Below are 13,720 nucleotides of genomic sequence, written 5' to 3' on the forward strand. Positions count from 1 at the left end.
CTTGATGCCAGATGTTCCTGATTTTGGGTCAGAAAAGCAGACACCTTGACATTCACACTCATTTTGGGGCATGTTGTTTGTTTAGAATGTGGGGCAAAACATGCAGTCAATCAAGTTGCCTGGTAAAGGCTGCAATTGAACAAATTATTCATTTTTTACTTGCTCAGTAGTTCCAGTGCACTTCAGTGTTGCTGAGGAAAACTTAAATTATTTATAATTTTTTTTTTAACTTCCAGTGTTTTTATTAAGTCAGACAGAGAGTTTCACAGTTACAAACCGGTGTTTACTGTCAATCTTATTCCAAAGGAAGCTGGAATGTTTTTATTTATTTTGTTTTAATGCCTGACTATTTTAGAGGTTGAACCATTGAGACACTTCCACAAAATCTACATTTTGCAGCATTCAGTGTCACTAATATGGATCTGTCATCTGGTAACAATGCATTAACAGAGTATGTTACTGAGCAAAAGACATGCTTTCACATGGTACTGCGAATATTCTTCCAGTTTCATCTCTTTATAATATTAATAATAATTTTAAACTTTGAGTTGGAAATACTCCCTATGCTACAAATGGGTCAGTGAATTTGGTGAAATTCCAGAGTTCATTGAAGGTCATTAACTCTTTAGATGAAACATGAAAAGTAATTTCCAAATGCAATGCAGACATTCCCCACTGCTAACATGGCTGACCATTGAAGGATATCCTTAGAGCTGACAGTTAATTTAACTGAATCTACCTGAAAACTCTTTCATTACTTTCAGTTTGGAAATGTTCTGTGTTTTTCTATCACTTATCTATTTGACAGTACGTAAATTCTCAGTACATTGGATCATAATGTGTCTCTGCACAAAACCTCAGTACAGATCATTAGTAATACAAGTTGTGATAGAATAACAGCTTAAATAACCTGTTGATCTGCCATAGTACCATCTCTGATGCATAACATATTAACAATTAACAATTAATGCAACAATATTGACTTTTGCATGTCGGCAAAAACAGCTCTTTAATTGCAGAATATTACAGCCCTAAATTACAGAATCAGTCCAGAGTAGACAAGGGCTAAATTTGACAGCTGTTGAAAAATGGAAGAGGGGATCATTCACCCACCCTTTTGGTTTCATTACAGGAAACATGCTAATTTTGTGATGCCGCTCATTTCAATTACTTCAGTGTCCAACTGGCACTAACCACAATGTTGATTGGCTGAATACATCTGCAGGGCAAACATGGTGATTGATTAGTACCAGCCTGCACTGCTTAAACCTAGCCTGCGTCCCTTAAAGTGGAACAAGTGCTGGCAGTCATGCAGGAAGTGAATCTCATGCAGGAAGTGAATCTCATGCAGGAAGTGAATCTGATTTGGTGAACAATGAATAATGGAACAGTATTGCAGCAGTGTGGTTGACTATTAAATGCCGTCAGGAATGGACAATGAATGCTATCCCAGCAACCCTCACATCCCATGAACACATTTTTTAAAAATAGGCTACAAGGTTTTAGGATGCTGCTCTGGAGATAATGGTGGAGGAGGTGGAAAGATGTTCTGTATTGGCAGGAGGCACACACTCAGCAGCCAGTTCGATCAGATAGTAGTGACGGTCAAAGCCAGTATTCAAGCCCGAGGACCTGGATGCAGTACGAAAAGAAGCTCAATGACCTCACATGAGCACTCAGAGATAGTGAATGCTCTTCAAATGCATTTGAATTGTACTACTAGCCTCAGACACGGGACAGCCCATTACTCAGCTACCAACCATCTCTATTAATCAGGACTCACTAAATATTCATACATTTCATCTCATCCTCATGCACTGAGCACTGTTAGAAGCCTCACACCCACATCCACAGCTTGCATATTGCCAACCATTCAATCATGACAGTACATGACCCAAATGCATTGCTCAATGCTCACTGATAACACCCCCCTCTCTATTTTAGGACAAGAAGCCACACGCTCAGAGACAGCAGAAGCAAGTTGAAGGAGAGGTGCATCTGCATTTTCTAACCTCCTTGGAGGAGATGGAGCTGGCCATTATTGGGATAGCATGTCTGAAATAATTGAAGATGGCATTATTATCAGACTTAATTCCCCTTCTCACATCTCGGGCGGGATTTACCGGCCAACCTGCCACATGTTTCTCGGCGGCGGAGGCGAACCGTCTGCGGGATTTACTGACCCCGCCGTTGACAATGGGATTTCCCGTTGACTGCACATCTCGACGCCGGGAAACCCGTACGCCAGCGTGGGACTGGAATATTGCGCTGGTATGAACAGCCGATAGCTTGTGCCCCTCCTCTTCACCTCACTCCCACACTCTACTGATTACAATTTGTAGATAGCGTAAGTATACACCGCTTACCTCCCTCTGCCCCTGACCCCTCCCCCACCACAACTTTTACCCTTGTTCATTCCGCTTTTCAGATACTCAAGAAGTGTCACCTGACCATCAGTGGAGGAACAGCAAGAAGGCTGCACTAATGAAGGTGGCGAGCAGGTGTGCATCTTTGCACAATCAGCCTTAATGCCGGTTCACAACCACAATCCCAACCCCAAGCCATTTTCAATGAGAGCTGTTCAGCATCAAATTGGCTGCCCACTATTTCCTGACAGCCAGCGAGCTCAGGACAGTTATTGATAATTAAAACATCTCCCACGCTGACTAGAATTTACAGTCATCATGTCACATGGTGGGCTCAGGGTGAGGAACATCTTACTGGGTTGCCAGACCACAGCTGCAGTCACTGGTTGTGCCCTAAAGAAGTTGTCCTCCTGTTATCATGGCCACGTAGCTGTGGCTGTTATAAATGAAAAGAAACTGACTTCTTTATATTACAGCTCTGCCAGTTCACCTCAACTGCCCTTTAAAAGTCCAGACGGATGTGTCTGGAGCATGTTGCGTAGGGTTTGGACCCTGAATGAACCAGCAGCCGTGTTCCCAGCCCAGAATTTAAAATCCTGGTTACTTTGTGTAATTTAGAGGATAGCATAGAGGTGGTTTCTGTGTGTATTCTTAAATATTATTTTGTTGGCAAAGCCAGCATTCATCCCTAATTGCCCTTGAGCTGAACATTTCAGAGGTCAGTTAAGAGTCAACCACATTGCCATGAATCTGGAGTCACATGTAGGCCAGAGCAGATAAGGATGGCAGATTCCCTTCTCTAAAGAACCTTAGTGAAACAGGTGCATTTTTCTGAAGTGGATAATAGATTCGTGGTCACCATTACTTACTTTACGTATTCCAGATTGATTAATTAAAGTTAAATTCCACAAACTACCATGTCCTCAGATTATTAGCCTGGGCCTCTGAATTACTAGTCCAGTGACATTACCACTATGTCACCATCTCTCCCAAATCTCCCCCTAAGGCACAGGACATGAGTGGCCTGTAGCCAGGACAGGGCGCAAGGATGGCGCAGGTGCCAACTGTCTAGGAGGGCGACGTCACACATGTATTCTGTTGCAGAGGATCAGTTGAGTATTTTTATGGGCAACTTACAGAAGAATGCTGTTTAGAATGCCCAATGAAATGTGTGCTGTGGTGAGAAACCTGTCAGAAAGCCTTTGGTCAATGTCAAGAGGCATGAGAAAATCTAGCACCAACTTGGCACAGGACCTTGGACAGAGCTTGGAGCCCTTCATTTTCTGCATGTAAGGATTGGCTAACTCTATCAGTTGATTAGTGGACACGACCATGAAGCACCTTCTCATTGCTGATATCTCAGCCTTCACTGCAACACAAGCAGCAGCCACCCAAGGTCTGAGTGCAGCAGTACAATATCAGATCAATGACATCCAAGGTCACCTTGCTGCAATCATGGCTGTGGACTACAGTGTTCAAAGGGGCATAACAGTCCTGTAATCTGTCCTCCAACAGATTACTAAAATTGCTGAGGTTGGGGATGTAACTGCAGCAGGTAGCAGATTTAAGTGAGGACATCTCATGCATCATTCATTACAGCTCCTTGACTACCCAGGGGAGATATAGCCTTCTAGAACCCTTTTTGATGCGTCCTCCCTCTTCCAGCAGCTTGGTCTTCTCCATTTTTCAAGCGCGATATATTCCAAAGGGATTGTCTACTGGTGTGCCCATGTCTAGGAGCAGCTGGTTTATGCAGAAACCATGAAGGCAACAAAAATTCTTTCAGCACCTGCCAAACTACTCCCTTTTTCAACTTGTTTAACTTTAACAAAACCACAGAAAGCACCAAGGACTTGTGGAATTGAAGTAACAGCCAGAAGAAACCAATTAGTGGCCTGTAAGGTGATTATCCCTTTAAATAACACTAGTGCCAAACATATGTTGAATTCTGCTGCACTGATGAGCTCCAAAATGGCACTGTAGGTGTCAAATCTGTGTGACATCGTAATCTGCATGCTCTGCATACTTCTGCTGAATATGGAGTGCAGTGCAATTCATTCCACAAGGGTGTGCATTTGCTGCTGACTGAAATCACCAGCTCTAAGGGTACTCGTATTGCACAAAACCCGGGTGCATGGTGATCCCAATTTCTTACCTGATATGACTGTTGAAAGTGTCTTATCTGTAGGAAAGATTAGAAGAGTGCTGTGAAACAACAGCAATGTCTGGAAATTCAGGTGATTTCACAAAGCTGAAATGTTTTTTCAATGTCATTCTTGAATCATGAGATGAGTTGCATTCATGAAACACACTTTGACCTGCGTACAGGTTGGATGGTGGAGTTAATTTGTGATTTAATTTCATATTGAGTGAGCTGTTTTTGACAGCATTGGGTGTTTTGGGCAACCCCAATAGGCAGCAAGGTCACCAGATAGTACTGAAATGCTCAAGTACTAAGTGATTTGAGCTGCAGTGGAAATAATCAAACAAAATCCAGACTCAGGAAACAGAAACAATCATTTTAGAACCCTGCTTATGTTGTGCCGGATTTCCTCTGAGTCTGTGCCACATAATTTCTGCACCATTTGTACTTCTGAGAAGAGGCATTCTTTAAGGAATATTAAACGGTACTATAAATTGTGATAACAGGCTATAACAGAATATTATGGCAGAATATGGAAGAACAAGGTATGCAAGCTATCGATTATACAATAATTATTAGCGTATTTCTAAGTTATTTGCTGCAGTGTTATTTTCAGATATATATATATAATGATTACTTTATGGTTTGAAGTGAAATCTTATTAATTCCTGTTATGGTTCTGTCGGACCAGCTGATCTCCTCACCTGAACTCTTAAAATGGACTCCTAAGAGTTGGTTGGGGTTGGGCATGCATTATCGAGGGAGCTTGCAATGCAAGCACAAATTCCTAAAGTTTTGCCTTAAGAATCACAATGCTAGTCTGTTCTGTACAATTTATTATTAGTTCAATGCATTGCTACATATGTATTGCATATTGATGGAAGCTTTGTGCGTTCTGAATTGGCACTGCTTTGTCTTTAGACCAATGCGAACATATCCAGCTAGCAACAGCACTTCAATCTTTCAAATTGTTAACAAAAGAAATATAGAACATCTTTCTAAAGTTGTAAACTATCTTGTTTTACAGCTCCCCTATTAGACTGGATCGGAGCTGCTCATCAGTGACTTCAGCACCTTCGAAGGTCTGCTTGGTCTGTGCAGACGAGGCTTCGGGGTGTCATTATGGTGTCCTTACCTGTGGCAGTTGTAAAGTTTTCTTCAAAAGAGCTGTGGAAGGTAATCATCTCTTTTCTCTGCATATTTTTCAGTTAACCAAACCGGCTGTGCCTCCTAAGTTTGCCCTGCATATCTAATTATTTTCCAGTACTTGCTGAATAATGCCAGGCTGCACTTAATACACAATCAGAAAAATAGTATCTAGCCAGCTGCACACAAAAGCACAGCTGTTCTCAGCTGTTCCCTGTGGGGAAGTATAAGGATTGGTTTTACGAAGAAAAGACAATTTGGGTTTAATCTAGTTTGGTTTCTTCTACTTGTATTTTCTTGTGCCCACCGAAAGTAATCAGACAAAACAAGGTGTTCAGTTCCTTGTTCAATGCATTACAGGTTGCTGTTGCACTGTACTTTGGAAACCTTGTTTCAGATCACTTATTTGGTTATTTTACTCGGCAGCTCTTGTCTGGTCAATGTGTTAATGATATTGTTAAAGTGGTGGGAAGATTTCCCGTGTACACTAATGATTGTTTCTTGAAGCTGTGTGAGCAGACAGTGCCCGAATTGTGTCGATAGCATATCAGTGGAAAGAAGCTCTACACAAATTGACTTGAATCCATGTCATTGATGTTCACATATTTTTTAAGTTAACATTGCTATTAGTTCCTTTCAACTTAAAAGCAATTTAACAGATGATATAGAATTTTTCTGAATTTGGCTGGCAAAAAATACTGTGGTGATTTTATAAGGAAAGCCGGCAAGTTGAGGCCAAGTGCTTTCCCGAAGGGGTGCTAAATTTGGGACTGCATTCCCTCACCTTGGCAAGCACCCTGAACAGAGGCTTTTTTTTGTGACTGGGAAGGAGCCACCTGTCTACCAACCCTTTCTGTGTGGTATCAAGAACCATGGGAAAGAGAAAAAGAAGAAAAACAAATCCAGGCTTCTGATGAACTCGACATTTCTTCTTGGTCAGGTTGTTATAGATATTGCAAGTCATGTAAGTCTTTCTTTCGTTAATTATGAAATGGTAATGCATGATTGTCTCTATACCAAGTTATCAAGGTCAAAAACAATTTTTTGTTGATTTTGTGGGCATTTCGCTTCTTTGAAATAATTGTACTATGCTGCAATTGTCACAAAAGGAGCTGGTACACCATACTGCATCTATCAGTATTCCGAATATAATTCTACTGTATTTCTAAAATGGCATTTGTTGCCATAATTGTATTGCATCCTTGACAGGATTCCAGGTGGCCTAAGATGAAACTTGTAGAATTCACATAACCACATTACCAAGACATCTGGATCTAGTGGTACCTGTGAATCAAAAGCACAGGTCACAGACAGAAAGTGAGCTCAATTTAGCAGCCTCGCCGCGCCTGACTTTGTGTGGGGGCGAGGCCGTCGAAGCTCGCGAGAGGCCTCCAGCGAAATTCGCAATGCTCGAAATGCCTTGTGAGAATTAATAACATCTCACGAGGTGCCACAAACTGGATCTCATCTTCACTGGGCGTATTATGGGCCAGGGTTTAGAGAACACCAAAGTATATCATGAGTTCACCTGACCCACAGCTTTAAATAGATTTTGGTTATTGGGAGCACAAGGGCCCACTTTACAGGTGTGATGCAACAGAGAGGTAAAGTATGTTTAAAACAAACATTGTTTATTCTATGAATCCAGTTAACATTTTATATACACACAGTAAACAGTTTATCAACTACCAATCCTGACCACCTCCCAAAAGATGCAGTACTCTTTAGATAACTCCTTGATAACTTTTCAAACAACATAAACCCTTTTTAAATAAAGACAGCAGGTTTAAATTCTCTACAGAAACAGGTATTACCTTGAAATCATCAAGTGATCTTTAGATTGCAGAGAGAGATCATAACATCTTCTTGCTGTGAATGCAGTTCTTCATCCCTGAAAACAAAACCAAACACACTGCAGCTGCCAGCTCAAAAAAAAAGTGAAAGACAGACAGCACATCTCCACTCACACACTGACATCATTGCAGCTATTTGATAAACACCCATTTCTTAAAGGAATATCCACCTGACCGGCGTGATCCAGATATGTATATTTAAATGAGCCATATGCGTTTGCGGGATTCTCTCGGTGCCTGAGAGGGAAGAGCCATGCCTGGGAGACCTCGCCAGGGTGCCGTTTGGAACTGGTTTCCACAAACGTGGACCAGTTGTAAAAGCACTCAGAGGATCTCCCAGGCCATTAGAGACCCCGGGTGGTCAGGGACAGGGAGGGTGGCATCTTTGCACTCCCTCTGGCACCCTGGCACTGCCACCCTGGCACTGCCAGGGTGTGTGGGTGGCACTGCAAGGTTGGCAGTTCCAGGGTCTCCGACTGCCAGGTTGGCAATGCCAGGGATGGGGCCCAGGGGGCCTTACCAGGTGGCGGGGGGGGGGGGGGATGTGAGGGGGTGTTCCCCAGGATGGAGCTTAAAAGCAGCGGTGGGAATAGATCGGTGCAGCCAGACAAAATGACACCCCAATCTGTGAGGAGCCTTTCCTGCTGGCGAGCCACATATTTTATGAAATTACTCAAATGTGGTCTCAGCAGCGTGAAATTCCGGGAAGCCAAAAAAAACCGGCAAGATGCTGTTGAATTAGCGGGGTGTTTCGCGGCACTGCAGCTGCCAGAAACACTCCGCTAAATGCGCCCAAAACTGGACATAGATTTTTTTTTTCCATTGAATCAGGCTCAGTGTTTTTACCAGATCGTTTCTGAAGACATAACATTTCCCTTTGTTTTGTCGTTCGTGATGTTGCACAGATGTATAGCAGAACACATGGCTGCAATGTTGCTGCATGCTTTTATGAAATTTCATTTTAAACCACAAAGAATGTTCAGAATTAGATCTGTAGCCATGTTATTTCCACCAAAAGTTTGACATCAAATCTGGGTCATTGTGTTCCTCTTGCAGTTTAATCTAGATTGAAAAACAATAACAATTTGGCTTGTTCATTTTGGGATTTCTTACACAGACTTAAAAATCAGAATACAAATACAAATGCAAGTTGTGAGACATTTTTATTTTCCAGTTTGAAATCTGGGGCGAGATTCTCCGACCCCCCGCCGGGTCGGAGAATCGCCGGGGGTTGGCGTGAATCCCGCCCCCGCCGGTTGCCGAATTCTCCGCCACCGGATATTCGGCGGGGGCGGGAATCGCGCCGCCCCGGTTGGCAGGCCCCCCGCCCGCGATTCTCTGGGCCGAATGGGCCGAAGTCCCACCGCTAAAATGCCTGTCCCACCGGCGTAGATTAAACCACCTACCTTACCAGCGGGACAAGGCGGTGCGGGTGGGCTCCAGGGTCCTGGGGAGGGCGCGGGGCGATCTGGCCCCGGGGGGTGCCCCCATGGTGGCCTGGCCCGCGATCGGGGCCCACCGATCCGTGGGCGGGCCTGTGCCGTGGGGGCACTCTTTCCCTTATGCCTTCGCCACGGTCTCCACCATGGCGGAGGCGGAAGAGACTCCCTCCACTGCGCATGCGCGGGAATGCCGTCAGCGGCCGCTAACGCTCCCGCTCATGCGCCGCCCGGAGATGTCATTTCCGCGCCAGCTGGCAGGGCACCAAAGGCCTTTTCCGCCAGCTGGCGGGGCGGAAATTCGTCCGGCGCGGGCCTAGCCCCTTAAGGTTGGGGCTCGGTCCCCAAAGATGCGGAGCATTCCGCACCTTTGGGGCGGCGCGATGCCCGACTGATTTGCGCCGTTTTGGACGCCAGTCGGCGGACATCGCGCCGATACCGGAGAATTCCGCCCCTGGTCATTGACTTCAGGAAGCAAAGTACTGTACACACCTCTGTCAGCATCAACGGGGACGAGGTGGAGATGGTTAGCAGTTTCAAATTCCTTGGGGTGCACACCTCCAAAAATCTGTCCTGGTCCACCCACGTCGACACTACCACCAAGAAAGCAGAACAGCGCCTATACTTCCTCAGGAATCTAAGGAAATTTGGCATGTCCACATTAACCCTTACCAACCTTTATAGATGCACCATAGAAAGCATCCTACCTGGCTGCATCACAGCCTGGTATGGCAACTGCTCGGCTCAAGACCGTAAGAAACTACAGAGAGTCGTGAACACAGCCCAGTCCATCACACAAACCTGCCTCCCATCCATTGACTCCATCTACACCTCCCGCTGCCTGGGGAAAGCAGGCAGCATAATCAAAAAACCCTCCCACCCAGCTTACTCACTCTTCCAATTTCTTCCATCGGGCAGGAGATACAAAAGTCTGAGAACACGCACAAACAGACTCAAAAACAGCTTCTTCCCCGCTGATACCAGACTCCTAAATGACCCTCTTATGGACTGACCTCATTAACACTACACCCTGTATGTTTCATCCGATGCCAGTGCTTATGTAGTTACATTGTATACCTTGTGTTGCCCTATTATGTATTTTCTTTTCTTCCCTTTTCTTCCCATGTACTTAATGATCTGTTGAGCTGCTCGCAGAAAAATACTTTTCACTGTACCTCGGTACACGTGACAATAAACAAATCCAATCCAATCCAATATTCATTGGAGTTTAGAAGAGTAAAATTCTAATGAGATTGAGCAAGGTAGATTGAGAAAGAATGTTCCCGATGGTTTGGGAGTCCAGAACTAGGGATCATAGTTTGAGGATAAGGGGTAAACCTTTAGGACTGAGGTGAGGAGAAATTTCTCAATCTGTGGAAGTTGAGGCCAAAACGTTTCGTAATTTCAAGGAGGAATTAGATATAGCTCTTGGGGCTAAAGGGATCAAGGGGGAAGGCGGGATCAGGATATTGAACTTGATGATCAACCATGATCATAATGAATGGCGGAGCAGGGTGGAAGGGCCGAATGGCCTCCTGCTTCTATTTTCTGAGTATGATTCGGTGAACTGTATTTTTGATCTAAAAATCTCTTCTGTTTCCAGTTCCTGTTCCTCAATTCTTACTGTAATTCTGTTTTCCTGGCACTTAATGAACAAATGTCCAGAAATCAACAACCAGAAGCTCATATTTCACCTAATTGGTGATTTTTAGGGAGCAGTATCAGTAGGAAACAGTAAAGGACCAATTGTCAGTGTTAAATGTTGCTGTTGAGGATTGCTCGAGTGGAAAGTAAAATTGGAGCTTTTTTTCTCAATTTTCGTGATTCATTAGAAGTACTTCACACCTTTATCAGGTACTGTCCAGTTCAATAGTGAATACAGGTTTGCTTCCTGGGGAATCTGTAGCCTGACATCCACTGCGTCTCCCCTTTATTAGTAGATCAAATTTATCATTTGTCTTCATGCAGGGAATATGTGGTGTTCATATTTTCAGGCTGACACACCATCCTCCTGTCTCTCACTGTTGACCTTGATCCCTGGCAATTAACAATACCCTGCTCCTCCACTAATCGGATCAGTCAGTTTCTCTGTGAACTGAAATTAGCTTTACAGGACTAAAATAATTGTCAAGCTCTCGTTGCAAGCAAAGCAGACTGCAGTGATTTGGAAGTCAGCATCAACATGTTCTTTGGTAATAATTGTTCGATTAACTCTCAATTAAAATTGAGAATTATATCGTTCGTCACCTTTGTTGCCCAGATTTCCTGGCTTACAGAAATATCTTAATGTCTCGTGAATCCATCTACACTTTGCTTCAATGGCCTTGCTGAATAACTTATTCCAGTTATAATTCTGTCGGAATTCCTTATCTGCTTTCAATTCCCTCATTTTCAAAATCATGTTTTCAAGTTCTTTTTAATCATTACTCTGTGTAAATAACTTACATTAACTTTACCAACAGGTCATAATTTTGAAAATGTCTGCTTGGTTGAAATTTCACTTTCAGTGAAAATAAGTTCAACATTGGTAACATGACCGCATAATTTAGATCCCAAAGATTTGACATCACCCTGATTGTCTCTCCTGTTCCGTCTCATAGAAAGTAATATCCCTCCGACAGGATGGTGACCAATACTTTGAATAGGACCTGGCCAAACTTTGGTCTTAAACAGTAACACCCTTTTTGTTTGCGCTCCACTAATGTAATACAGTGCCTCTTCTATGTTTTTCAAGTCAGAAAAACATAGAGCTTGATATACACACAATAACCTCAGATTCCTGTTTCCTGTTAAGTGTGTTGAATGAATTGACTATTCCATTCAACACAAACTTCCTATTTTGATTCCTTGACCCATACTAGCATATTTTATCTTTGTCCACATAGCCATAAACTGGTTATTAAAAGATTGGAGTTATAGTCAGCAAGGCCTCGGGCTTCATGCCAGCCTGCCTGTCTGCAGCCTGCCTACTTGCTTGACCACAAAGATCACTTTGTTACCTTATTACTCAATTGCTACCCGGCACATTTTCCCCACAAGTACCTGCCACCTTCCTCGTTGTCCACCTATCCAAAAACCTTCCAGCACACCTATCCATTTGCTTTCCAGCCCAATTGATCACCCACAAACTCAACCTAAGTGTTTTCCAGCACTGTTGGTCACCTGTCCATCCCCTGTGCTTTTCAGCAAGCCTGCCTATTTGGCCTCATACTCCAACCTCTTCCCATGCTGTTGGCTGGTGTTCCTTTTAGGCTGTATGAATACATCCTGATACTTCATCATGGGTGTCTCGCCATGAGTGTTTCCCGTGTCACCCATGTGATTGAGTACTTCTCACCATTAAAGAAGAAAAAAGGAGTGTAAAAAAGGGTCAAAAGTAAATGGGGAAGTAAAACAGCAGGAGGTGAGGAGGGAAGTGAAAAGAGCTGGAGAGAATGAAGAATATAGGGAGAATGGATGAATGAAAAAAGGAGCAGGATATAGGTGGTATAGAAGTGAGTGATGGACGTCGAGGAGGAAGAGATCTTGAAGTGGAGAAGAAACAGGAAAACAGCGAGAAAAAGCATAGGAGAGCCATAGCCAAGGTAAAAGATACAGATGGAATTGGAAGACAGAGAAAAACAAACAAGTGAAAGAGAATAAAGGAGAAATTAGCTTGTTTCAGACGTATTTAGCTGTAACCCTAGCGGGAGGAACAGAGAGGGATTTATTTTTTTAATGTTGAATTGAATTAGATCATTTTCAGTGTTATTTATTATCAGGGATGGACTTGTTCTAGCCAGCGGGATCTTCCAGTCCTGCCGACGGTGAACCTCTCCTGCAGGTTGGGGGGGCGGGGGGCAGCACAGAGAATGGAAAATACTCCATTCTCCAACACATCAATAAATTTGATGAACACACAATTGATTGCACATCAAAAGAAAATTGTTCAAGGGGAATTAAACCATGGCTTTAAATATAAATTTTTACTTTGGATGTTTTTCCCAGAGGTGCAATGGCCAGGCTTCGACTGAAAATAAATATTTAACTTTAAGGGTTGCCATTTCTATTTTGGTAATAAGTGATGCATTAGGCTAAAAATATGTCAGTGATATTAGTAGACAAACACAATGCATTCATATGATCGCTAATCTATTATGACAGAAGCATTAATCTATTAAAATATTAGAGAGTGTAATGTTTGCTGACAGTAATTTCTGTTAAAAGTTTTGACCCTAGAAAAGCAATATGGACCATAACATTGCAACTGTACAGCAGCCTCTTTCAAACTGGGTTGGATGTTCAAGTTTCATAGATTTAGCTTCACAAAGATTTTAAAACATAAGGGCATAAATGTCAGAAGCAGGAATACAAAAGCAGGAATTCATCAAAAAAGGAGTGTCAGCATGCCAATATTTTTATTTGCCTGCTTGATGATCATATATTCTATCAACTGTCTGGTTTATTTTAATTAAATTTTGCACTCTTCATGTCTGCACCTCTGAAGTTTTATGTTTACGATACCCATTTTTCATCAACATTTTCCATTAAAAATTCACATTTGTAATGGGATTTGCTTGTGTAAAGTTGTCATGCAATAATGATAAATCCCAGTGGTGGAGGCATTGTCAAGCCTCCCGCCACACAGCCCTCATGCTAATGTTAACGCTCTAGGCCTGAATTCTAGTTCCCAGGTCATGAGCACAGAGTCAGGACATTTTCCTAGCTGGGAAGTTGGGATTTTCGCTCGGGGTTGGCAGGTTTTCCTTGCAGTCGGGCCGGGCAATGTCAGAA

General features: G+C 43.1%; 1 protein-coding gene across 3 annotated transcripts in view; it reads left to right on the top strand.

Annotated features, from left to right (window-relative positions):
* The window catches only part of nr3c2 (nuclear receptor subfamily 3, group C, member 2), a 513,177-nt gene that overhangs the window by 337,377 nt on the left and 162,080 nt on the right, over positions 1–13,720 (top strand). For all 3 annotated transcript variants that reach the window (XM_072496087.1, XM_072496088.1, XM_072496086.1), the window contains exon 3: positions 5,537–5,685. In XM_072496087.1, the coding sequence (XP_072352188.1) occupies positions 5,537–5,685 (149 nt within the window). The remainder of the gene's footprint in view (positions 1–5,536; positions 5,686–13,720) is intronic.

Source organism: Scyliorhinus torazame, chromosome 3 (genome assembly GCF_047496885.1).
Source record: "Scyliorhinus torazame isolate Kashiwa2021f chromosome 3, sScyTor2.1, whole genome shotgun sequence".
NCBI classification, from domain to species: Eukaryota; Metazoa; Chordata; class Chondrichthyes; order Carcharhiniformes; family Scyliorhinidae; genus Scyliorhinus; species Scyliorhinus torazame.